We start from the raw sequence: 27,859 nt of genomic DNA on the forward strand, positions 1-27,859 counted from the left end.
TTGGGGATAATACCTACTTAGAGGAATTCTATGAGAATTAAGTGAAAATAAGTGTAGAAACATTTTGAGAAAAGCAAAAACTCCAATACTAGTAAAATTGTTATCTAGTATAGGGGAAAGCAGCACATACAAGTCAGGATGTAGTAAGTGCTTTGTGAGTGATACAAATTAGGACCTTTAAGTGGTGGGAGTTGGGAGTAATTGCTTGGTATTTTTTCCCAAGTGTTTTTCTGAGCAGATTCCTTCCATGTGTTGTTATTAACATAGGCTATTACTACTGAATATGCAAATGTGGGATCTAGACACCATTTCTCTTGTTATAAAGTATTATGGATTCTTTTTTTTTTTTTTTTTTTTTAATTTTTTTTTTTTCAACGTTTATTTTTATTTTTGGGACAGAGAGAGACAGAGCATGAACGGGGGAGGGGCAGAGAGAGAGGGAAACACAGAATCGGAAACAGGCTCCAGGCTCTGAGCCATCAGCCCAGAGCCCGACGCGGGGCTCGAACTCACGGACCGCGAGATCGTGACCTGGCTGAAGTCGGACGCTTAACCGACTGCACCACCCAGGCGCCCCAGTATTATGGATTCTTAAACTGCTCTTGTTAATTATAATTTTGAACTAAATATCTTCAGTTTTTCTGCAGTTAGCTGACCCATTTTTTCTCTTTCAGAGAGAGAACATCTGGGGACCTTTCTTAATAATTTCACCTGCTTCTACACTTAACAATTGGCACCAGGAGTTTACAAGATTTGTTCCTAAATTTAAGGTAAAAATCAATCCAGGAAAAATTTCTTTTGCTCTTTAAACTTTGTGACTTTTCTTTTTCTGCCTTACTTGTTTAAATTGTTTATAAGAATTTTTAGTTTCTTGCATTTTTTTCCAAAATGCTTTGGAATGCATACATTGCATTGTTCCATTTGAAAGTAACTGATGGAAGCAATAAGAGAGCATATTACATCCTTTTGTTTCATAAGTGAGAAAGCCAAAGCCAGTTTGAATGATTTGTTGGTTTAGGCACATGGATTGATGCTCCTGGTCAAACTGCCATAGTAGGAAATATCTACCTTGCTGGTTTAACGTAGATTTTGGCAAATCATATCATCAGGGCACATACTCTATAATTTATGACATTGTCATACCCCCTCCCAATATATGCGTAAAGAATGCATTTTCTCATTACTCCAAAGTCAGATCTTTAGCCTGAGTTTAGATAGTAAGAAAAATAGTAAGATCGAGGTCAGAAGTGATCAGTAGGGAAGTATGTTGTATTAAGTTGGTTAAGATGTGAACAAGATTTATTAAACAGGTTTTAATTGTGGAAAGTTATTGGGATATAAGAAAGAATGGGTAGAGGTGCCGAGTGGCTCAATCATGTTCTCAAGGTTTGTGGGTTTGAGCCCTGCATCGGGCTGTGTTCTGACGGCTCAGAGCCTGGAGCCTACTTTGGATTCTGTGTCTCCCTCTTTCTCTCTCAGCCCCTCCCCTGCTTGTGCTCGCTTTCTCTCTCTCTCTCCCAAAAATAAACGTTTAAAGAAAAAGAAAGAACAGGTAGGGTTTATTATAGTGTTTGCAGGTAAAAATGGGGAAATTAGGTAACTGTGTGTTCTGTCCCTAAAGTGACATAATGATAATGAAGTTTCATGGTAAAGAGGATTTTATGGAGATTGTATATCAGGAATTATTGAGGGGCACCTGTGTGGCTCAGTCAGTTAAGCAGCGGATTCTTGATTTCAGCTCAGGTCATGATCTTGTGGTTCGTGAGATTGAGCCCCACATTGGGCTCCACACTGACAGTGCATGGAGCCTACTTCTGATTCTCTCTCTCCCTCTCTCTGTCCCTCCCCTGCTTGCACTTGCTCTCTCTCAAAATAAGTAAATAAACTTAAAATTTTCTTTAAAAAAAATTATTGATATGATCTGTCTGATTTGGGGTGTCCATAATCATGGGTTCCATTCAATTTAAAGGACACAGGATAGGGTGGATGTGGGAGTCTGATGTTTTTCTGGTTTAAGCGTTGTAAGGAATAAGGAGACATGCAGGGTATTCCACTTTGGGATACCTTTGTGGCTATGGCTGCACCTTATTGCCTCAATTGTAGTTAGAAACTATTTACAAGGCACATTAAGTGTATAGCTTTTAACATGGCAGACTCGTTTTTATTTTTAATTTTATTATTTTTTTAAACATTTATTTATTTTTGATAGAAACAGAGCTTGAGCAGGGGAGGGGCAGAGAGAGAGGGAGACACAGAATCTGAAGCAGGCTCCAGGCTCTGAGCTGTCAGCACAGAGCTCGACGTGGGGCTCGAACTCACGGACTGCGAGATCATGACTAGAGCCAAAGTTGGAAGCTTAATTGACTGAGCCACCCAGGTGCCCCGACTCATTTTTATTTCATTTCATTTCACTTATTTTTTAATTGATTTATTTTGAGAGCCTGTGAGCAGGAGAGGGGCAGAGAGAGAAGGAGAGAGAATCAAGCACTGAGAGTGCAGAACCCCATGCCAGGCTCGATTTCACCAACCCCCAAGATCATGACCTGAACTAAGATCAAGAGTAGGGTGTCCAACTGACTGACCACCCAGGTGCCCCATTGGTTGACTCATTTTTAAATTTGTAAGGAGGAGATGAGATCATTCTAAGGTAGTTGGTTGAATATTTTCTCTAGAGTTGTTTGCTATGTGGAATATGGAGCTGCTTTTTTTCTTCATTTATTCATTTTTTTTTTTTCTTTTCCAGTACATGTTCAACAATCAGGAGTTGAAAAATTCAGTCTTAAAAATTTCTACCAGGGGCGCCTGGGTGGCTCAGTCAGTTAAGCGTCTGACTTCGGCTCAGGTCATGATCCCACAGTCCATGAGTTCAAGCCCTGCATCAGGCTCTGTGCTGACAGCTCAGAGCCTGGAGCCTGCTTCAGATTCTGTGTTTCCCTCTCTCTCTGCCCCTCCCCTGCTCATGCTCTGTCTCAAAAATAAATAAAAACATTTAAAAAAAAAATTTTCCACCAAACCACTTAAGTTTTCAGTATTAACTTTACTGACCATTAGATGGCAATGTCAAACTACTTATGTCATTGATACCTGTCCTTTGATTTTATGCCTCTGCCTGGAACCGAGCTTTCATGTTCATGTTGAGCTTACTTTTGAATAAGCCTTTGGGGGCCTATTTTAGTTGCCACTGTTTTTTTTTTTTTTTGTCTCATTTTTTAAAAATTGTGATAAAATGCACATATATGGGTGCACCTGGCTCAATCAGTTGCTAAACATCCAACTGGATCTCAGGGTCATGAGTTTGAGCCCCATGTTGGGTGTAAAGTGTGCTGTTTTTTGTTTTTTGTTTCTTTTAATGTTTATTTTTGAGAGAGAGAGCCATAGCGCAAGCAGAGGAGGGTCAGAGAGAGAGAGTCACAGAATCAGAAGCAGGCTCCAGACTAAGCTGTCAGCAGAGTCCAGTGTGGGGCTTAAACTCACGAACTGTGAGATCATGACCTGAGCTGTAGTCAGACGCTTAACCGACTCAGCCACCCAGGCGTTCCATGAATAAAGTATACTTTAAAAAAAACAAAAACCACACATACATAAAATGTGCCACTGTAAAGTATACAGTTTAGTAGTAATAAGTACATTTATGGTGTGTGGCGCAATGATGGATGCTGTCTGATTGCAGAATTTTTTCATCATCCCAAACAGAAACCTCTTCCCCATTAAGCAGTCACTCCCTATTCCCCTTTCCTTCCAACCACTGGCTACCACAAATTCACTTTCTATCTCTGTATTTTTTATTCTGGATATTTCATGTAAATGGAATCATATAGTAGGTGGTTTTATTTTTGTTTTGTTTTGTTTTTTAAATCTGGCTTCTTTTCACTTAGCATGATATTTTCAAAGTTCATCCGTGTTATAGCACACGTCAGCATGTCATTCCTTTTTATGACTGAATAGTATTTAATTATCTAGACAAACTATATTTTGTTTATCCATTCATCTCTCAATGGATGTTTGGATTGTGTCCACCTTTGGCTGTTGTTAATAATACTGTTAGGAACATTCATCTACAGGTTCTTTTTTTTTTTTTTTTTTTTTTTAATGTTTGTTTATTTTTGAGACAGAGAGAGACAGAGCATGAATGGGGGAGGGTCAGAGAGAGAGGGAGACACAGAATCTGAAGCAGGCTCCAGGCTCTGAGCTGTCAGCCCAGAGCCTGACGCGGGGCTCGATCTCACGGACCGTGAGATCATTACCTGAGCTGAAGTCGGACGCTTAACCGACTGAGCCACCCAGGCGCCCCTCATCTACAGGTTCTTATTTGAACACCTGTCCTGTTTTCAGTTCTTTTGATATATATCTAGAAGTGGAATTGTTAACGCATTCTGTATTTTATTGAGAAATCTGGCACCTGTTAATTTTGTTGTTTTTGTTCAGCTTACGAGCTAAAAATAGCTTTTCTGTTTTTAAACTGTTGACTTAAAAAGAATATTTCATAACAAATGGGATATGAAATTTAAACACATATAGTTATTTGCTTACAGAAAAGGTTTAATGGTCTCTTCTATATTGATTCATTGCTTCAATTTCCATTGCTCCTTTAGGTTGTCCAGAAATGTGTCCACCTCCCTGCAGAACATAGTTAAATGTAGACTGTACTCAAGTTTATAGTTAGTTTACATTCAAAAGATACTTAGGTGTATGATGATAGCATCTGAATGTTTATTTTATGTGACAGGTATCTGAGCAACACTTGTTTTAAGATTCTAGTATGACCATAGACTTCCTCTTTTTCCCCATGAAATATGATTTATGTTTTTTCTATAATGTACCATTTTCGTTCCTGAAAGTGGCTATTTTGTGTGTTTCTATTTCATTCATTTCTGCTTTTTTTTAAAAATTACTTTTGTCTGCTTTTTTGTGAACTTTTTTCTTTTTCTAACATCTTAAGTGGAGCTTAGGTGCTTGATTTTCAGCTTTTTCCAGTAAGTGTCCTTAAGGGTATTAATATCTTCTTGTGCATGACTGTAGCTATCCAGAGTTTTGATGTGTCACATTTTCATTAATCTTTAATTCAATATAATTTCTAGCTTATGTTGCAAGTTTTGTTTGATTCATGGCTTAATTAAAAGTAGTTCCTGGGGTGCCTGGGCGGCTGAGTTGGTTAAGCATCCGACTCAGGTCATGATCTCGTGGTTTGTGAGTTCGAGTTGTGCGTTCAGGCTCTATGCTGACAGCTCAGAGCTTGGAGCATGCTTCAGATTCTGTCTCCCTCTCTATCTGCCCCTGCCCCTTCTTGCACTCCGTCTCTATCTTTCTCAAAAGTAAAAATAAAAAAAAATTTTTTTTAAAGTGTGGTTCTTAATTTCCAAACAGAGGAATCTTTTTGTTACTAGATATCTTTTTGTTACTAATTTACAGTTTAAACCCACTGTGATAAGAAATTAGGCTTTGTGTGATTTTGATCCATTGAAATCTTTTGAACTTTCCTTTCCCACCATATGGTCAGTGTTTATAAATGTCCTATATCTGTTTGAAAATAATAAGTATTGTGCAGTTGTTGAGTGCAGCGTTCTGTGTGTGTTGGTTAGGTTAGGTTTTTTAAGTTCTTCTGTATCTTTACTGATTTTTTGGTCTGCCTCTTCAATTACTGACTGAAAGAAGTATGTTAAAATTTGCCACAATTAAGGATTTTTTCACTTCTGTTCTATTTTGCTTCTTTACTTTGAGACTGAGTTGTATACAAGTTTACAGTTACTTTGTCTTACTGGTGAATTGAACCTTTTATTATTATGAAATCCCTCTTATTAAGACTTTTTGCCTTAAATCTGCTCTTTCTGGTATTAAATAGATCAGCTTTCTTCTGGTTTGTATATGGTATCGCTTTTTCATTTAACCATTCTGTTTCCGTTTAAGGTTTTTTTTCCTGCCTTTATTTGGAGCATTTATGCTTTTAGTGTAGTTACTGATACATGGAGTTTAAATCTTCCTTACCGTTTTCTTTCTTCTTCTACAACTTTCCTTTTTCTTTTTTCTTGTGTCCTTTGGATTGATTATATTTTACTACTCTTCTCATTCCTTTTTGGAATTACTAATTTCTTTTTGGAATATACTAATTACATATTCATTTTATTCTTTAGTAGATACCCAGGAATCAAGGAACATGTATCCTTGATTTAAAAAAAAATTTTTTTTAACATTTATTTATTGCTGAGAGACAGAGACAGAGCATGAGCAGGGGAGGTGCAGAGAAGGAGGGAGACACAGAAGCAGGCTCCAGGCTCTGAGCTGTCAGCACAGAGCCCGACGTGGGGCTTCAACCCACGAACTGGGAGATAATGACCTGAGCCCAAGTCGGATGCTTAACAACTGAGCCTCCCAGGTGCCCCATTTTTTAAAAAGTAGTATAAATTAATACTGTTACTGCTTTCCAGATAGTAAAAGGGCTTTAGTATACTTTAACTACATTCTCCTTCTCTAGACTTATGTGCTATTGTAAATATTTTATCTTTCAAACCCCACCAAATATTTTATTATCATCTATACTTTTTAAATTTATTTAGATTTACTTATATTACTCACGTATTCTGTGTTTTCGTTGATCTTCATTTCTTCCTGTATATTTTTACTTCATTGTGGCTGAAAGTTTTCAAAACAACAATAAACATCAAGCTACAGGTCCAAGAAGCACTTTGAAAGGCAATTATACCTAGAGATACAACAGAAAAAGTGAATTTCCCATTCTTTTCTTGCTCCATGCTTTCGTGTAAATATTTCCTTCTGACCTATCATCTATTTCACTGATTCTCTCTTAGATGCATCTAATCTGTTATTAAACCCATAATTGAATTCTTAGTGTTAGTTACTGTATTTTCCAGTTGGGGAAATTCTCTTTGGTATTTATAATTTTTAATACACCACTGAAATTCTCTAGCTTATCTTTTAATTCCAGGAACAAATTAGCATCTTTTTAAAAAGTGTTCTTTTGATATTTCATTGTCAGGATCTCCTCTGTATTTATTTCTTGTATCTGTTTCTCATACTTGTTTTCAGTCATATTGTCTAATCTTTCTATATATCTGGGTATATTTTGTAAATTTTGTTTGTTTATATTTTTATTGTATACCAGACATTATATAGGAATGATTGTAGAGGTCATTGTGGGCTCTGTTTTCTTCTTCCAGATTGTGGATTTATAGGTGTTTGGGGTTGGGCATTTTGTGTTTGTTTTGTTTGTTTTGCCACTAGTAATTGAGGGGGGGGGGCACTAACAATCCAAAAGTCCCCCCTTAAGCTAGTCAGGAATTGAGATGATTCATAGCTGGGATTCAGTACTTGTTAAGGCAAGTCTATATTTAATTGACTTTTACTACCCATGGGTATGTATCCTGTGATTCTTATCTTAAGGCCAGGGAGGTGGGTGGTTATCAGAATCCTTCTTCCTTAAACTACAGTTTTTGTTCTGTAGGCACTGTATCTCTTAAAACAATATTCTGTTTAATTTCTTAGCTTCACAACTGGAACTTTTGGAAATGATCAGCACCTTTTGGAAGGACATGTACCACGTGTTAGGCTTTCCTCTCTGGACTTTGTTTCCTGGATCTTGACTCCATAATTCTCCACTGCATCAGTAGCTTTCTCATGCCTTCAAACCAATGTTTTGTATGTGTGTTTTAATTCAGTCTATAGGAAGAGGGCTAGTGGCAGTGACAGAAGAGGAACTCCTATATTCATTCTTTAGGTTCTTTTTATTTTTATTTATTATTATTATTATTATTATTATTATTATTATTATTATTATCAGTATATGAAATTTATTGTCAAATTGGTTTCCATACAACACCCAATGTTCATCCCAAAAGGTGCCCTCCTCAATACCCATCACCCACCCTCCCCTCCCTCCCACCCCCCATCAACCCTCAGTTTGTTTTCAGTTTATTTTCTTATTTTTTTTTTATTTTTCAATATATGAAGTTTATTGTCAAATTGGTTTCCATACAACACCCAGTGCTCATCCCAAAAGGTGCCTTCCTCAATACCCATCACCCACCCTTCCCTCCCTCCCACCCCCCATCAACCCTCAGTTCTCAATTTTTAAGAGTCTCTTATGCTTTGGCTCTCTCCCACTCTAACCTCTTTTTTTTTTTTTTCCTTCCCCTCCCCCATGGGTTTCTGTTAAAGTTTCTCAGGATCCACATAAGAGTGAAAACATATGGTATCTGTCTTCTCTGTATGGCTTATTTCACTTAGCATCACACTCTCCAGTTCCATCCACGTTGCTACAAAGGGCCAGATTTCATTCTTTCTCATTGCCACGTAGTACTCCATTGTGTATATAAACCACAATTTTTTTATCCATTCATCAGTTGATGGACATGTAGGCTCTTTCCATAATTTGGCTATTGTTGAGAGTGCTGCTATAAACATTGGGGTACAAGTGCCCCTATGCATCAGTACCCCTGTATCCCTTGGGTAAATTCCTAGCAGTGCTACTGCTGGGTCATAGGGTAGGTCTATTTTTAATTTTTGAGGAACCTCCACACTGTGTTCCAGAGCGGCTGCACCAATTTGCATTCCCACCAACAGTGCAAGAGGGTTCCCGTTTCTCCACATCCTCTCCAGCATCTATAGTCTCCTGATTTGTTCATTTTGGCCACTCTGACTGGTGTGAGGTGATATCTGCTTTAGGTTCTTTTTAAATCATCTGGGAGCACCCAGCTGGTTTATTCAGAAGAATATAAGACTCGTGGTCTTAGAGTCGTGAGTTTGAGCCCAACATTCGGTGTAGAGAAAACTTAATAAACTTTAAAAAGTAAAAATAAAAAAAAATAAAAACATTCAGAATTAACATTTGTGCCGATACTTTTAAGATTATAAGTAGGAAATAATCTGTATAATGGTCCTTTTTCCAGGTGCTACCATACTGGGGAAATCCTCATGATAGAAAAGTTATCAGGAGGTTCTGGAGTCAGGTAACTTTCAGCTTATTATATATATACATACATGCGCCCATATATACATACATATGCAATCGTTTCTGCAATTGATCTGAGGAATTTCCTGTGTGTAAAATCTTACATATATTTCTAGGCACTAAGCCAGTGTACTTTTTTATCTTCTACAACACTTTTCCCATTATATAGACCATTGGCTGCACTTGCAGTCTAGGATTAAGTAAGAACTCTTTAGTAAGCTGAAGACTAATTTTAACATGATCCGTAATTAAGGTGAGTACTTAAAAAAGTTATGGTTTCATTTATTGCACATCTACCATGTAGGAGAAGCACGTCTTTAGGACTGTTTTGAACTTCTTGATCTTAAAAATTAGTGTCCATTTCTCATTATCTTATGAATTATTAGGTATCTATTTTCATTCTTCGCTTCTTGTATTTACAGAAGACCCTCTACACTCAGGATGCCCCTTTCCATGTGGTAATTACCAGCTACCAGCTGGTGGTGCAGGATGTAAAGTATTTCCAGCGGGTCAAGTGGCAGTACATGGTATTGGATGAGGCTCAAGCACTCAAGAGTAGTTCCAGGTAACATGATTAATAGAAACCAAATTTTATAGACTGAGGCCGTACAAATGTATAGATATGTGGTAGAGACATATGATATGTACACACATACAGATGAATAAAGGACGGAGAGGTTTCAGAACATGGCATGATATGGTCTCTGCATAAGCCATGTATCTGACCAGAAGGCATTTTTCATGGGATGCAAATATTAATGTTTAGAATACAAGGATTTCTCTTCCATTTCTCTATTTAATAATTACTATATCTTAACAAGTCTTTGTTCGTAAGGAACTTTTTTTTTTAAGTTTATTAATTTATTTTGAGAGAGAAGGAAAGCATGAGTTAGGGAGGGGCAGAGAGAGAATAAGAGAGAAAGAATCCCAAGCAGGCTTTGCACTATCAGCACAGAGCCCATTGAGGGGCTCAAACCCATGAACAGTGAGATCATTACCTGAGCTGAAGTTGGACACTTAACTGACTGAGCCACCCAGGTGTCTCTTCAAAGGAACTTTTTTGTGGGAGAAGTCTTGTCTGCCCTTTGATTCAGGGATTATTTTAGACAGGAGGTCTTAGTGGGAAGTAGAATATTTTGTTTTGTAGACTGTAGGTTCTGTCTGTTTTATGCAGGTTGTCCTAGTCCCTGGATGGTTATTAGAGCCACAAGAATCTTTTTCTTGGAAGTTACGTGTTTAAAACATTGTAGGGGTACCTGGGTTTCTCTGTTTGCTAAGCATCAGGTCATGATCTTACAGCTCATGAGTTCGAGCCCTGCGTTGGGCTCTGTGCTGACAGCTCAGAGCCTGGAGCCTGCTTCGGATTCTGTGTCTCTGTCTCTCTCTGCCCCTCCCCTGCTATCCCCCCCCCCCCAAAAAATAAACATTAAAAATTTTTTTAAATAATAAAAAAAAATACTCTAATACCTTCAAAGTCAAAAACTGAATAGTAAGTCAGTGCTTGACTTTAAAGCGGTATTACATGTTGCATTTCATGCATTCTTACTAACTCTTGGTGAGCCCATAAGGCTTTCTTAGAAATCCATGTTAACTGACAGGATGGTACTTTCTATTCTCTCATGGGCATTACTTCATATTATACTCTTTTGAAGTAGGATGTGCTTACAGCCAGGAGTGGTAGACTCATTTTGCATTTTCTTCTCACACCTTTCCCCTTTCTCCATTGATCTCTCTAAACTGACACTGTAAGTGCACAGATTAATAATTATAAAGCTTTTTACTATAGATAAGTACCTTATAAGTAAATGGCTTGTGTCAGCAAACTGACCAAAGATAGTAGAGCACTTTGTCAAGCCAGAAAGGATCCTACCCTGCCTATTTGAGGGCTATTTTTCCTAAACCCTAATACCATGTTTTCAGTATTCAGGAGTTATTTCCTGTCCTCAGCTTTGTTGAATAATATTTTTTAGTATTGTCTAAGGTTGAGTGCTTGATTATTCTGGATGTTCACTAATTTTTTGGAAAGCATTTTTAGAAATACAGGGTCTTCGTAGGGTGAAGAAAGATTTACCGCTCACTTGGAATTTGTAATTCACTTTATTGGACAGTGTTCGTTGGAAGATCCTCTTGCAGTTCCAGTGTCGGAATCGGCTTTTGCTAACTGGGACCCCAATTCAGAACACCATGGCAGAGGTAGGCATTAGTAGAAGCTTCAGTTTTATGTCTGCAATAAACAGAATGGTTCTAAGCACAGAATAGAATTCTTTCCCATGCCCACCTGGAGTGTTACTGCTCTGTACAAATTATAATCCCCACATAAAAGGAAGAATTTGTTGCTTGCCGTAAGTGGGGTTTTTTTGGCATCATTCCTATTTTCTAATTCTCTGGCAGAGGCAGATAATTTATTCTTCTGTAATTATGGAATAAATAATGAACATATTAGGAATGTAGCCCATCTAATGTAGAGATGTTTTTATGATAGAATATTTGAAAAGCTAATATTCTTTGGCACTGAGAAGCACTAAAATTCCTTATTTAGAAAAGGTATATTGATTATCTAGTACAGGGGTTAGAAAACTTTTTGTAAAGAGCCAGATAGTAAATATTTTAAACTTTACAGGCCATATAGTTGCTGTTGCAGCTACTTAACCTTGCCATTATAATGTGAAAACAGCCATGGATGATACAGAAATGAATAGGTATGGCTATGTCCCATTAAAACTTTTTATAAAAATAGTTGGCAGGAAAAAAATGTGGTTGGCACAGCGTTGGAACCATAGGCCATTATTTACTGACCCCTGATTAAGAGTTATTTTAAGCAAGTTATGCTACCACAGATTGTGTTCAGTTGTGAAGTGGATTTTTTAAATACATGAGACTATTTAAAACTTTCCCACTACAAGATCTGAGCAGTACTTGCACTTTTAGACTTTTAGTGTGAAATTAATTGAAAAATCTCATTTTGCTATAGCAACCTATAGAATTAGGGTTGATTGATGAGGCATGTGCATACATATTCCTTCTTTCTTGCCCACTGACTCACACTTACACCTGCACCTAGACACACACACACACACACACACACACACACACCTGCAGATTTCACTCTGTCCAAACCCTCATTACATCTTCACCGTCATTTTGTTGTCCTACAGTTAATTTCACTTTTCTTTTGTTTCCAGCTCTGGGCCCTGCTACATTTCATTATGCCAACATTATTTGATTCACATGAGGAATTTAATGAGTGGTTTTCCAAGGACATTGAGAGCCACGCCGAAAACAAATCTGCCATTGATGAGAGTGAGTGCTTTTATGAACTTTCTTTCTTTCTCTCTACCAGTGTAGGCAACCACATAATTGAATATTTTTTTTATGCAAAGAATTTTTCCTTCAGTATTCATAGAAGAATCTGAGGAAAAGCTATTTCTCTTATAAGTTAATTATGTGCTTTGTTCATGTTTAAAAGAGCCAAAAGAACTTATACAGGTGAGGCTGCTGTCCTATTGACTAATCAAGGTAGAACAGGCAGAGTTCATAAAATACCACATTTTGGCTTACAGAATCCCCAGTTTCCATATAGATTCTGAAAAATTCATATCGGAATTATATTCTTTATGAAATGGGGTAAGGCTTTTATCCTGTAATAAAAACAGAGGCGTCATTTTTGTTATTTTCTATGTTAGGATTTGTTTCTACTGTTAACATTTTAAACCTTATCTATCGATACTTTTAACCTTGTTGAATAATACCTTTTAAGAGAGTTATGAGGTGTTTATTACATAGATATGAACTGAAATCTACCAAGTATAGAGAAGTCCTAAAGTAATCTCTTACACTACTACTTGATAATTTGCTGACATGCTTTGAAAAAGTTATTTTGGGGAAACACTAGGAGTCCCAGATAGCTTCCATTTGACCTATACGAGAACTCTGTTACTGATGAAATGATCCTAAAACACTCTAAAGGTGAATTCTAGTAAAAATAAAGTATTCCTTGTTGGTCTGAGTAAATGGTAGAAAAATGAATTTGCCCCAATGACTATAGGCAAATGCTGTGAAAATTCAGACCTCTAGGTTTCCCACTTAGGGAAAAGATTAAGTCTCAGTCTCCTTTCAGAGTTTCTTTAAGCTAAAAGGTGTAGGAACAGTTTAGTGAGAGATGATTGTGGTATTTCTTTTGTTTCTGTTAAATCCATATAATGTATTTGTCTGGTGGCCTCCTGGCATTTCAGATCAGCTCTCTCGCTTACACATGATCTTGAAGCCATTTATGCTGAGGAGAATCAAGAAAGATGTGGAAAATGAATTGTCTGACAAGGTAAGAAAAGAAGACTTCATTAGTTTAAGCCTTGATAGGCAACCGCCTTAGGGTTCCGGACCAAAAAAAAAATTCCTTGGTAAATGTTTAGTTGAAGGTAATTAATTTGATTAAGAGAAGACCTTTACACTTGAATGGATCAAGGAATACTTAAAATGAGTCCGACAGCCAAAGCAGGTAATAACTTTTTCTTTTTTTTGTTTCATCTTTTATCGTGGTGAATTTGAAGCATTACAAAAGTAGAAAAACTAGTATAATGAACCTCTGTAACCACCATACAGCTTCAACAATGATCAGCTCATTGCCATTTCCACCTATCTAGATTATTCTGAAACGTTTAAGTCCCCCATGTCTTTTATTTCGTTTCAAATATTTTCATATGTGTGTCCAAAAAATTAGTCTTTTTAAAAAACATAACCATATATTATCACCTTTGCTAAAAAAGATAACTATTCCATTATAGTATCACATATCCAGTCATTCCTCAGATATCCCCATTTGTCTTTGTGTATGTGTTTCTCTCCCTCCTTCTCCCTCCAACATCTGCTCCCTGCCTCCCACTTTCTCTGGTAAAGAATTAAAGATTTTTGGAATAAGAATCCAAGCAAGGCCCACGCATAACATTTGGGTGATAGGTGTCTTAAGTAACTTTTAATCCCTCCCTACTTTTTTCCTTTATTGAACTAACTGAGTAACTTATCCTGTAGAATTTTCCACATACAGGATTTTGCTAATTGCATCATTGTGTTGTTGTCTAACATGTTCTGTGGTCTCCTGTATTTCTGCAACCTGAGAGATTTAGAAGTTTCGTGTGCTTCAGGTTGTAACATTTTTTCTCATACTAAGCTAACAGTTTTGATTTACTGGGGCACCTGGCTGGCTTATGGCTTAGTCAGTGGAGCATGCGACTCTTGATCTTGGGATTGTGAGTTTGAGCCCCACGTTGGGTGTAGAGATTACTTAAAAAATGAAATATTAAATTAAAAAAACCTTATTTTGGTTTATATCTTTTTTTGAATCCTTACTAGACTTCTGGTGTGTGTGTGTGTGTGTGTGTGTGTGTGTGTGTGTGTGTGTTTAATCTCCTGTGAATTCTTCCCATATTCTCCTTTGTTTTCTTCTCCCAGTTTCCAGTCCATCAGAGTTTTTCCCCATATTTTATAGATTCCACCTATTCTCATAATTCTACTCTTTATCTACAAGGCATCTTCCAAGGTTCTCGATAACATCAGGTGATTCTCTGTCATTGCCAGAAGTTTGGATTATTTTGAAATTAGTAATGCTCTTTGGAAGATTTTGTGGGGGTGTACACCTTTATTATTATTATCATTTTAAGTTTATTTACTTATCTTGTGAGAGTGCAAGCAAGGGAGAGGCAGAGAGAGGGAGAGAAAGAGAATCCTAAGCAGGCTTTTCACCGTTAGTGCAGAGCCCAGTGTGTGGCTTGAACTCACGAACCGTGAGATTATGACCTGAGCTGAAATCAAGAATCGGATGCTTAAGCAGCTGAGCCACCCAGGTGCCTGGGGATGTACACTTTTAAAGACAAATGTATCTTTGTACCTTTGTTTTATTTATTTTTAATAATTCTTGATGTTTGTTTTGTGAAACTGGCTGATTTTAACTAAATAGCAGTGTTGCACAGGTATACCTTATGGAAGGAAAATACTTTTTAAAACAGTGAATCCTTTTATGTATCAGAAAAGGCCTGGGGCGCCTGGGTGGCGCAGTCGGTTAAGCGTCCGACTTCAGCCAGGTCACGATCTCGCGGTCCGTGAGTTCGAGCCCCGCGTCGGGCTCTGGGCTGCTGGCTCAGAGCCTGGAGCCTGTTTCCGATTCTGTGTCTCCCCCTCTCTCTGCCCCTCCCCCGTTCATGCTCTGTCTCTCTCTGTCCCAAAAATAAATAAACGTTGAAAAAAAAAATAAATAAAAAAAAAGAAAAGGCCTAAAAAACTTATAGCAGTGTCATAGTTTCTGTTATTTGGTGGTGAGTAGGGAGGTGATCAGAAGATGTAGTATGGTTCTTAACCACTGTGAATAGTGTTTTTCTCAAAATTTCTTAAATATCAGTATTGTTTCTAATCTGTTTTTAGATATATTCTTTTATTAAACTCTTAGTGCCTGCTAGCCACTGGTACATAAAGATGTAGTCTCCAGGTTCCATTCAGATTTCCAGGGGAGATGAGTACATAAATAAGTAATATTATGTTTTAAGAGGAACAATGATTGTCTATGTGAAGTATAATGGGAACACAGATAAGGGAGTAGTTCTGTTAGGGAAAGTTAGAGAAGGCATCAGAGTACAGATGACATGTGAGCTAGGTCTGAAATAATGAATTGGCATTTACTAGGAAAATATGGTGAGAAGGAGGGTGCTAGGCCACAGGAGCAATGTGAACAAAGGTAGAATAACATTCAAATATGCAGCATGTTTAGCAGACATTATTCAAAGCAGTGTTGCTAAGGTATATAGGAAGACATGGTGATGAGACTGGGACAGGAGGGTTAAGAGTATGGGAGATCTTCTCTGCCTAGTGGCCACTGCAGAATTTCTAATATTTTCATATAGGCAGTAATGTACGTTGAAGGATATCCAGCAGTTGGAATTACCTTACAAGATTCGTATGGAAAGTTTCTTAGAACCAGTAAAGACTGTAGGCAGGAAGATTAGATATGATGAGATTATGCAGTAAGACATTGGGAATGGTCAGAATGGGGGATTTGAGGTTAATTTCCTGTTGGAGTTGAGGGACTTCGGAAATGACAGAACATGAGCATGAGAGAAAAATCAGAGCTGATTAAAGTTTCTTTTTGGGCAGCTAAGTGAATGATAATGCTGCTAATCAGTTTAATAAATTATGGTAAAGATTTTTTTTTCCTGCCCTCTCTGAGTGGTACTAGTATAGTAGGTAGTTGAAAATATGGGGCTGAAGGGGCGCCTGGGTGGCCCAGTCGGTTAAGCGTCCGACTTCGGCTCAGGTCATGACCTCGCGGTTTGTGAGTTCAAGCCCCACGTCAGGCTCTGTGCTGACCGCTCAGAACCTGGAGCCTGTTTCAGATTCTGTGTCTCCCTCTCTCTCTGACCCTCCCCCGTTCATGCTCTGTCTGTCTCTGTCCCAAAAATAAATAAACGTTAAAGAAAATTTTTTTTTAAAAAAAAGAAAATATGGGGCTGGGGATGTTTGGAAATATGTTTTTGCAAGTCACTGCAGTGGTCAGAGTTGGTGCTATTTGGAAATGGAAGAGATTGCCCAGGGACAACATGTAGAGTGAGTGACAGGGAAAAGCGTCAAAGAAAGAATATTTTTCTGGATAATTAGCCACATAACAGGCTCATAGAGAGATACTGAGTTTATAGAGGTATGTATATTATCTTTTCAGCCATAATCTGGCTTGTATGTGTTTTCAACTTTATGCTGATACTGAATTTTTTTATAGTTTTTCAATATATATATGTCCTTATTGATTTTCAGATTGAGATTCTAATGTATTGCCAACTAACCAGCCGACAGAAGCTGCTATATCAGGCACTCAAGAACAAAATTTCTATTGAAGACTTATTGCAGTCTTCTATGGGCTCTACCCAGCAAGCACAGACCACCACCAGCAGCCTCATGAATCTGGTCATGCAGTTTAGGAAGGTAAGATTTTAGGTCAGCTGCCTTGGAGTTGTCTTCATTAACTCATTTCAAGAAAAAGGCTCTAACTTTGATGCCAAATAAACAAAGCCTGTTAAAAAGAGATGAAATGAGAAAGCATATATTCATAAAGGTAAACATTCAGGCTTTGGGATTCCCCATGATTCCTAGAGTGATGTGTGTACATGACAGTGGTGTCTTATCACTTCCCTTCCTCTTAGGTGTGTAATCACCCAGAGTTATTTGAACGACAAGAAACTTGGTCTCCATTTCATATTTCCCTAAAGCCATACCAGATTTCAAAGTTTATCTACCGTCATGGACAGATCAGGGTTTTCAACCATTCACGAGACAGGTGAGCAAAAATACTAATATTAAGGGTGCTTAAGGGTGTTTTTGTAAGTTGGGGTTTTGTCGCTTAGTGCTTTTGGGGTTTTACTGGAGAGTGTTTGAGTTCCCCAACAATGAGGTATTTAAGCAAAGGGTGGACAGCTATTTATTGATGGATATTATGCTAGTAATCTGTACAATATCAAAGGTTTAACTGGTTGACCTAATGTCTCTAGACACTTCCAGATGCCTTTCTGAATGTGGAACGTGTGTGTGTGTGTGTGTGTGTGTGTGTGTGTGTGTGTGTGTGTGTGTATGGTGTGTGTGTGTGTGAATATGTACTTGAACCAAGAGAGGTCACCAAAGTTCTCCGCCTCAGTACTGAGATTATTTTGTGTGTTTTATTTTACACTTGGTGTGGGAGAACTGATTGGATTTCAGATTAATTTACCTTCCTCCCGGAATCAGCATTGACAAATTTGGTAAAGGTGAAGTGGTTGTTAATATAATATGCCAGTTCTATTCAGAAAATACTTGCATGGGTCAGTTCTACACCTGTGAGTGAGAGTAGCCTTAGCTTCTGGATTTTTTAACAAGCTCCCAATGGATGCTTAAGCACACCCACATTTAAGAAGCATGGTTTTAGAAAGTTCATTCTTTAGAAGAACAATATAAGCAGCATTATCAAAATAATTATCAACAATATTTAGTCTAACGAAACTGAAGTTGAGGCACATTTCTTGGGTTTAATTTTTTTTTAATGTTTGTTTATTTTTGAGAGAGTGTGAGTGAGGAGGGTCAGAAGGGAGGGAGACAGAGGATCTGAAATGGGCTCTGCACTGACAGCAGCGATTCCAGTGCAGGGCTCGAACTCACAAACTCACAAACCACAAGGTCATGACCTGGGGCGAAGTTGGGCGCTTAACTGACTGAATCACCCAGGCACCCCATCTTGGGTTTAGAATTCTTTGTGTTAACTCCAGGCTTTTTATTCAACTAGATAGGTGGGGAGAAACGGGAAACCTACCAGAGCTGTAGCACTGTTTTGTGTAGTATGTGGTAACTTACAGCTTTGAATTGTGATTCCCTGAAATAAAATGAGACGACTTTGAACTTGTATTACCTTTTTATATGAATATTAATTACTTAGTACTTTCTGACATTTATGCCATGATTTCTGTCTGGTAATATGGCAACAAACCTCTTAAAAGTAGAAGCAGTTTCAAATCTAAAAGATTCTCTTTAGTTTTGAACCTCTAGTTAACTTCCCAGTATTTATATTGAGTTTGGATTCATTTTATTTTACTTCACAGGTGGTTAAGGGTTCTTCTTTCTCCATTTGCACCAGACTATATCCAGCAGTCTCTCTTTCACAGAAAAGGTGGGTATTTTAATATTTGGGCAGGAAAATATACCAGGGATTTGCCAGAATGCTCTTTGATTTGCTGAGTGACTGATTTGCAAGTAGTAATGGTTTTGCTTACTTGCTGGGTCTGTATTTATGAAGTCTTGATAAACTTTAAGTAAATTAGTTGTCTTCATCTGTAGATGCTATGATTTGTGGCTATAACAGGAAGCAGTAAAAAATTATTACATTGACCTTCCACCTTTATTTTTTACCTGCCTCTTAAAGACTTTCTTAAACCCTTGAAACTTGACAGAGACAATGCAGGACTATCATTAATGTGACTTAGTTCCTTCCTGCTTAGTCTAAGGGAAAGGAGCAGCTCAGCTTTGAGCATTATCTAGAGTATTAAGGCAAAGGTTCAGAATCTTCAGCTCTGTACTTATCTTTCTCCTGCCATAATAAAAAGAGAAAAGCAATTAGACAAGCTACCAAAAAGCCCAAAGGTAGCCAGTGAGCCAGCTCCATTCTGCCCCATTGTATGCCATATCTCATAGGTCTGCCTCTCCCACTTGTGATTGTAATACAAAAATATGATGCTGTGACTTACATCGTAGTGGCTGAGACAAAACCTTTGGATATCTTTTCGTTCTTAAATAAAAACTCAGCAGTTCAGTAGGCTTTAGTTGACTTGCTTGCTATTGGGTTTAACTTTGTCCTTTGATATTCCAGGTGTTAATGAAGAAAGCTGTTTCTCCTTCCTTCGCTTTATTGATGTATCGCCAGCAGAAATGGCAAACCTTATGCTTCAGGGACTTTTGGCCAGGTGAGAAGTTTGCTTAATTTGATGACAGAGCAGTTGGGGATAAATAGGGAGAGAGGTTGGACTGTGAAATTAAACATTTAATATTATATCATCTTAACGAGCCTTTTTTTTCCTTGTTAAGGGTAAAAATTGTTATAAGGGAGTTCTAATTTTCTTTGGTCATTTAATAATTGCATGATACTTCATAATATACCTTATATAAAAATTATTTAGGCTTCCCCCTCCCCCAAATGCTACCAGAAGGTCTTTAAGTCGTCTTAATTTCTAGTTAGTTTAGTATGTTGTATTTGCTTCCACAGGGCAAATAATGGCCATTGAGTCCTTTAGTTAGTAGTGATTGCAGCATAGCCTACCTTAAGTCTTCTGGGAAATTTAGTTCTATGTTTTTTTTCTCTGGAATAATGGCTTTCACTTAATGTTATTATTTTGTATTTACATAATAAATAGTGACCTTGTTAGAAAAGGCTATTTTCCTGATATGAGGATGTTTTTATAATAGAATTTTTGTGATAAAGTTAAATATTCTTTAAACGAGGAGCTTTACGGAGGATTTTAGTTTTCATAGTAGCAAACCAAGTCATGCCAAAGATAGAATTTATGGAAGAAAAGTACGAAACAGCTTTATCTGAAAGAAGGAAAGAACTATTTGTAAATGTTCAAGATTTACAAAAGAGACATGTGAATGAAAGACAAGGTTCCTCGCTGCTATGAACTACCCTCAAACCTCCATGGAGCACTGAATAAGCATGTCTGCTGTGGTTTGTTTCAGATGGTTAGCTCTTTTCCTGTCTCTGAAAGCCTCCTACAGGCTCCATCAGCTGCGCTCCTGGGGAGAGCCAGAAGGGGAGAGCCAGCAGAGATATCTGAGAAACAAGGATTTCCTTCTTGGGGTTAATTTTCCACTCTCCTTTCCCAACCTTTGCAGCTGCCCTTTGTTAAAGGTAAGCAATTATTTCACCATCACTTATCCATGTTAGTACTCCCCTTTCCTTTGCATCACTAAAAGTAATAATAAAGTAAGTGAGGGCCTGATGAACCCAAAATTTTCAGAGGAAGCAGTGTACTGAGTTATAATTTAATATATTGATGGTGTGTGTGTGTGTGTGTGTGTGTGTGTGTATCATGTGTCTATGCGTAGGCGTATATTTAATGTGTATTTTGCATATAATTTTATTATAAAGCGCACAGATATTAAATATACAACTCTTTAAATTTATTCATGTGTATACACTTGTGTAACTACTAAATTATACCTAGATTAAGGTATAGAACATTTCCAGCACCCAGAAGTCTGCCTCAGACATCTTCCCATTTGATACCTCTAGTTCAGAACAAACCAACTATTCTTTCATCATAGGTTATTTTTACCTGTGTTCTTGACCTTAATGTAAATAGAATTACCCAGTATGTGCACTTTTATGTCTAGCTGCTTTCCCTTAATATTGTGTGATTCATCCATGTTGTATTATAGCATTTCTTTTTAATACCATGAAGCATTCTATTGTCTGAATAGACCACAATTTATTAACCTGTACTACTGTTGGTGGATATTTAGGTTGCTTCCATTTTGGGGCTATTGTAAATAAAAATGCAATGCATATTCTTGTACATGTCTTTTGATAAATGTAAGCACTCATTTCTTTGGGGTTTATATCCAGGAATGAGATTGCTATATCATCAGGTATATGTAGGTTTAGATTTAGTAGCCACTGCCAAACAGCAAAATGGTTTTAGGAATTTATACTCCCACAAGCAATGTGAGACGTGTGCTACTGTTCATCATCCTTGCCTGTACCTGATATTGTCAGTCCATTTTGTTCAATTTGCAGTGTGATCTTGTTGTGATTTTAAGTTCTATTTCCATGAAAAATAATGATGTTGAATACCTTTTCATATATAATTGTTTGGCCATTGTAGAATAGGTAAGGGAGAAAGTGACAGAACATAAGGGTATACATGTAGGTCCATATCATAAGGGACACCATCAGTTACTGCAAGGATTTGGATTTTATTTTGAATGAAATGGGTAACACTGGAGAATTTTGAGAAGAGATTTATATATTTATATGTTACAGTCCTTCAACAGAATTAAAAGTTTAGAAGGCATGGCATTATCCTTGTGTCCTCTAGAAAATTTAATGGGTCATTAGTCTTATAGTTAATTGCTATTGAATGCCCGATATTCTTTGGTTGAATATGGTATTTGCCCCCTGTACACTGAAGAACCCATGTGATCTCTGTTTCCCCAATTGGTTTCTCAAGCATTGCTCCATGTGCTTTTTTGGACTCTGGAGATAAGACTGGTAATGTAAAACAGACAGTAGAATTAGATTCCGGTCCTATTGGAATAATGTAGTCAGTGGTGGCAGGGTGACTTCTATTAGTGAGATACTGTCTGATAAAGAGTTGCTTAACTTCCTATTGACTGATTTCACCTACGTTTGGTAGTTTTTTATTACTCTAGTTATAAATAGTTGCTAGTTTTATTTTTGGTACAGAAAGCACCATTTTCTTAAGAGTTTATTATGTATTCTTACGTAGATACTTGCATCTTACTTAACACTCACATATGCCTTCCCATATGTGTATTCAAACACACTGTAGTGTGTTCAGTGCATGTGTTCAGTGAGGTCCTTGTATCAATTAATTTCCTGAGGGGCACCTAGGTCAGTTAAGCATTGAACTCTTGATTTTTGTTCAGGTCATAATCTCACGGTTTGTGACTTCAAGCTCTGTGTCAGGCTCTGTGCTAAGAGTGTGGAGCCTGCACACGTGCTTTCTCTCTCAAAATAAATAAACTTAAAAACAAAATGTATATTCTGAGAAATCCAGATGTGGGCAGTATGCCTTATGGGAAATTGGTAGTGAAATCTTTAAGTTTATCTAGTTGAAGTTAGATTTGCTTTCATTTCCTCTTTAATTTCATGTTGTAAATGGATACTTGCTGCCATAGTGGCTTACTATGTATACTAACTTGCTGAACCCCAGTAGGTTGCAGGTAGCTGAAAGCTAATTCTTTATGTGTAGAAACACCGTTCTGCTTTCGGTCTCATCATCCTTATCTCCAACACGTATATATTGATATATCAACCAGGCAGTCTGTTTTGCCAGAGTTTGTTGATCTATTCTAAGAAATTGCTGCTTTCAACTAAGCAGAATTATCTTTACGTGGTATCTAGCCTTAAAGGTTAACATAACTTCTGAATTAAGAATTATTTTGTTGAGACTCCATATGTAACAATAAAAATATAATAAAGCTCATTATATCTGTGGCCTTTGAAGTGTGACCACAACTCAGTATTTTTTCTTAATATTTTATATCACCACCTGATAAGCGTATAGATATACAAAATATTACATACACATACATAACTCTTTGTAACGGTATTCACAAAACAATACTTAGCCTTCATGTACAATGTACTGATTTTTTTCTCTTTTTTTTTTTTAACGTTAGTTAAACCTACTAAAAAATGACATCATGACTCTCACTGCTCACAGTTTGAAAACTACAGCATTACACGGCTCCATAATATTAGAATAGCCAGAGGACTAAGTAAAGAGAGTCACCATGTAGAAGATTCTGGATCATTCTTTTTAATAGTAAGAAAAGAAAGAAACTAACATTTGGAGCTTATGAAGAGTCTCACTTTCTGAATATGGAAGAGAAGACCAGATGTTGCTCAGAAAGCAGTATGCACATTTCACTGTGTAGTTACCCTGACCTGTAGTTAGCAGTCAAGGTCCATCTCTTGGTATATTCTGGTACGTACCTGTTATATCCCTGGTATTCAAAGATTATATAAATAAAGATAAGTAATTTTTTAAAAGTCTTTAAAATTAAAATTTTTTTAGTGTTTATTTTTGAGAGAGAGAGAGGGAGACAGGATCCCAGGCAGGCTCCACACTGTTAGCACAGAGCCCATTGTGGGGCTCGATCCCATGAACAATGAGATCATGACCTGAGCTGAAATCAATAGTCAGATGCTTACTGACTGAGCCACCTAAGTGCCTCAAAGATAAGTAATTTTGAACGAACCCAGCTGATTCAAACTTGAACAAAATAGTTCATTATTGGAACTATCCCCCAAGAATGACTTTGTTAGAATGTGTCTATTACTACTACTTTCCTGTTTCTCACACTGGCTTCTGTGAACAGATTTTTTTTTATTCAAGAAGCATTTATCTAGAGAACATTGGTTTTGTCTGTTTTGCAAAGCAGAGTAGAGAAGGACATTTAGGACGCCTAATCTTTTATTTTTATTTAATTATTTTATGTTTTTTAAAAAAAAAATTTTTTTTAACGTTTATTTATTTTTGAGACAGCATGAACAGGGGAGGGGCAGAGAGAGAGGGAGACACAGAATCTGAAGCAGGCTCCAGGCTCTGAGCTGTCAGCACAGAGCCCAACGCGGGGCTCGAACTCACAGACCGTGAGATCATGACCTGAGCCGAAGTTGGACGCTTAACTGACCGAGCCACCCAGGCGCCCCAATTTTATGTTTATTTTTGAGAGAGAGAGAGAGAGAGAGAGAGAGACCGAAAGAGAGCGTGAGTTGGGGAGGGGCAGAGAGAAAGGGAGACACAGAATCTGAAGCAGGCTCCAGGCTCTGAGCTGTCAGCGCAGAGTGTACCACGAAGATCAGACTCATGATTTTTGAGATCATGACCCCAGCTGAAGTCAGATGCTCAACCTACTGAGCCTCCCAGGGACCCTGGATGCCTAATCCTTTAGAACAGATGTCCAAAATTCATAAGTTAAGAATATAAAAGTTAAAACTTAAGATGCATAATATTTTAGCATACATACACACACCTACATACACTTTGAGGGGCGCATGGCTTAGTTAAGCGTCTGACTCTTGATTTTTAGCTCAGGTCATGATGTCACGGTTCATGGGATTGAGTCCTGCGTTTGGCTCTGCAGTGACACCATGGCACCTGCTTAGGATCCCCCCCCCCCCATCTCTGCCTCTCCCTCGCTCATGCACATGCTGTCTCTCTCTCAAAATAAATAAACTTCAGGGAAAAAAAAATACTTTGAAATTTCATAGTCTACTCTGATTCTGGCAGTTTTCCATTAAAAAAAAAAAAGATTGACAAAAATGAGTCTCTTTTCAAAAGATAGCTCATCAAATATTGGATAACAGCATTGAGGTTTAAATGTAATGATTATCTATTGTGCTGATGTTTGAATTTATCAATTGATTTTTAAATACAAGGTCTTGGGCTCTTTTGTGTGGGATAAATACATCATGTGTGCTTTGTGCCTTTCATTCATGATATGACTTGTTTGCTGTTCTTGAGGTTTAAAAAAATACTTCTGGCACGATGGATATAATTTACAAATCTTGTGGAAGATGACTTTATTTAAATAGGGATCTTACTATGGAATCTCAGAATTTTTTATTTTCACAGAAAATAGACTTATAACTGCGTTTACTATTTTCAGTAAATGTCCTAATAGTATAACGTGAGAGGTATTTGCTATAATTCAGATGGTGAATTACAAACTTAGGAAGGGCAAGAAAAGTTTTGAAAGATTAGAAAAAGACTGACATAAATGTGGAGTCCATCTTTAAAAGTCGGAGTGGCTGGGGCGCCTGGGTGGCGCAGTCGGTTGGGCGTCCGACTTCAGCCAGGTCACGATCTCACGGTCCGTGAGTTTGAGCCCCGCGTCGGGCTCTGGGCTGATGGCTCAGGGCCTGGAGCCTGTTTCCGATTCTGTGTCTCCCTCTCTCTCTGCCCCTCCCCCGTTCATGCTCTGTCTCTCTCTGTCCCAGAAATAAATAAACGTTGAAAAAAAAAAAATAAATAAAAAAAATAAAAGTCGGAGTGGGAGGAAGAAAATTTGGGAGTGACACGCAGTACCCTACCAAAGTTATTAGGGAAGTTAAATTTTTTTTCTAACAAAATTAGTGACTCTTGAACTCAACAATTCTAAGAAAAGCTAACTTGATTCTGAAAAGAGCATTTGCTTTGCTTTAGTAGATAACAAGCCAAATGGATTAGAGAGACAGAAGTAATAGGTGTTGTATGTATATTAAACTTTTTATGTCTTCTTTTTTGTTGCCTTGGCTGTCCTTCTAGAGATATTAACATCCATATGGGGAAGTGCATAAATCTTAAGTGTACATACAGCTGGATTACTTCACAAAATACTATTGGAACTCTACTCCAGAAGTCCCTTGTGCCTACTTCCTTCCATTCATTCTTCCTCTCCACTACCTTGACCTCCCCACAAGAGTCACTGTAGGGAAATATTTGGTTGTTATAACTCCTTTTGTGAATATTACTGTATGCAGCTTTTAGTGAAAATTCATATGTATTTTGTGGGATATATATCTAGTAGTCAAATTGCTAAATCATGGAGTATGCATATGGTCATCTTTAATAGATAATGTCGAACAATTTTCTAAAACAATTGCACCAATGTTTTTGTTCTCATTAACATTATATGAGAGTTTCTAGTTGCTCCACATCCTTGCCAAAATGTATTAGTTATTGTTTGTTCATTTTAGCCCTTCTTGGTGGTGGTATCTCATTGTGGCTTTAAATTACATTTTTCTTATGAATAATGATGTTGAATATTTTTTCTACTGCTTATTGGCCATTTGGATAACCTCGTTTATGAAATTCTTATTCAAGACATTGCTTATTTTTCTATTAGGGTATCTGTATTTTCTTAGTGACTTGTAGTTCTTTATGTATTGCAGATTTCTTCTCCCCTGCAGCTAACTTTTGCAAACTCAACAGTGTCTTTTGTTAAATAGTTAGCATTTTTGTGTCGTGTTGAAGAAATCTTTACCTATACAAAGGTCATGAAGATAATCCTGTATGTTTTTCTTCAAAAGTTTTTTTGATGTACCTTTCACATTCAAATCTACAAGGAATTTTGGTAGTTTTTTAGTCTGGTATAGGTTATCTTTTTTTTACATATAGATATCCATATTCATTTGACCCAACTCTGTTTTTTGAAAAGACCATCCTTACTGCACCCAGCATCGTTTTTGCCAAATCAGTGGCTGTATCTATATGGGTCATTGTTCCATTAGTCCATTTGTCTATCCTTGAACCAGTACCACTCTTTTTTTTTTTTTTTTTTTTTTAATTTATTTACTTTTGAGAGAAACAGACACAGCTTGAGTAGGGGAGGGGCAGAAAGAGAAAGAGAGAGAAAGAATCCCAAGCAGGCTCCATGCTGTCAGCACAGAGTCTGATGCGGGACTCGAACTCACGAAACCATGAGATCATGACCTGAGCCAAAATCAAGAGTCAGACGCTTAATGGACTGAACCACCCAGGTGCCCCAAACCAGTACCACTCTTTCTTAACCTATAGCTTCATAATAAGTCTTAATAACTGGTAGTACAGATCCTCTAGCTTCGTTTTTCTTCAGTATTGGCTTTGGCTGATCTTGGCTCTTTGCATTTTTATATAAATGTTATCTTATTATTATTATTATTTGTTTACATTGTTATGTAAATTTTAGAATCAGCTCATAAACCTTATTTTTTTGTTTAATGTTTATTTTGAGAGAGAGAGAGAGAACATGAGCAGGGGAGGGGCAGAGTGAGAGGGACAGAGAGAATTCCAAGCAGGCTTTGTGCTGTCAGCTCAAGGCTGTCGCGACCACAAGATCACAGCCTGAGCTGAAATCAAGTCGGTTGCTCAGCCGACTGAGCCACCCAGGTGCCCCTAGAATCAGCTCATAAATCTTATTTTAAACTCTTTAGCATTGTAGATACACAGGCCACTGTTCTCCAAATGTTTTTTGATTATGTCCCCCTGTTAATTAAACAGACTTAACGCATTTTGCCAATACCTATATATTATTTAAAATGTTATACATGTACTAACATGTTACTGTTATTTACATTGTGAATTTTACATTTGAAGTTTTTTTGGAGACTATTTGGACAGTAAAAGAAGCCTAATTGAGTAAGGAATGGTGATGGAGGGGAAGACCCAGTATTTCCTTGAGGAAATACTCCCTTTTCTTCACAAACCCTTCTCTCTTTCTCTTCATGCTATTTTTTTTTCAACGTTTATTTATTTTTGGGACAGAGAGAGACAGAGCATGAACGGGGGAGGGGCAGAGAGGGAGGGAGACACAGAATCCGAAACAGGCTCCAGGCTCTGAGCCATCAGCCCAGAGCCTGACGCGGGGCTCGAACTCACGGACCGCGAGATCGTGACCTGGCTGAAGTCGGACGCTCAACCGACTGCGCCACCCAGGCGCCCCAATCTTTATGCTATTTTTAATTGTAGGATACCACGAGCCAATTGGATTGAGTGAAAAGTGTGCATTGATTTGTGTCAGAAGAACTTACTGATTGAATGAATCTCTAGTGGTAGAATGTGATCTTGGCTTAATGGTTAATGTTCCTTTTTTCTGCTGATTCAGGCTACCTTCAGAGTAGCCTCCTCTCAGTGTTAG

The 27,859-nt window shown here is 37.6% G+C and overlaps 1 protein-coding gene across 11 annotated transcripts in view; it reads left to right on the forward strand.

Moving 5' to 3' along the window:
• The window catches only part of INO80 (INO80 complex ATPase subunit), a 144,677-nt gene that overhangs the window by 51,679 nt on the left and 65,139 nt on the right, over positions 1 to 27,859 (forward strand). For all 11 annotated transcript variants that reach the window (XR_006704747.1, XR_006704748.1, XM_045449988.1 and 8 more), the window contains 11 exons: positions 675 to 770; positions 8,901 to 8,960; positions 9,385 to 9,527; positions 11,071 to 11,155; positions 12,145 to 12,262; positions 13,195 to 13,280; positions 16,754 to 16,921; positions 17,140 to 17,273; positions 18,562 to 18,629; positions 19,326 to 19,419; positions 20,189 to 20,360. Coding sequence is in view for 9 of the 11 variants with exons in the window: in XM_045449988.1 (XP_045305944.1) it covers positions 675 to 770; positions 8,901 to 8,960; positions 9,385 to 9,527; positions 11,071 to 11,155; positions 12,145 to 12,262; positions 13,195 to 13,280; positions 16,754 to 16,921; positions 17,140 to 17,273; positions 18,562 to 18,629; positions 19,326 to 19,419; positions 20,189 to 20,360 (1,224 nt within the window). In the remaining 2 variants the exon portion in view is untranslated. The remainder of the gene's footprint in view (positions 1 to 674; positions 771 to 8,900; positions 8,961 to 9,384; positions 9,528 to 11,070; positions 11,156 to 12,144; positions 12,263 to 13,194; positions 13,281 to 16,753; positions 16,922 to 17,139; positions 17,274 to 18,561; positions 18,630 to 19,325; positions 19,420 to 20,188; positions 20,361 to 27,859) is intronic.

Source organism: Leopardus geoffroyi, chromosome B3 (genome assembly GCF_018350155.1).
Source record: "Leopardus geoffroyi isolate Oge1 chromosome B3, O.geoffroyi_Oge1_pat1.0, whole genome shotgun sequence".
Taxonomy (NCBI): Eukaryota; Metazoa; Chordata; class Mammalia; order Carnivora; family Felidae; genus Leopardus; species Leopardus geoffroyi.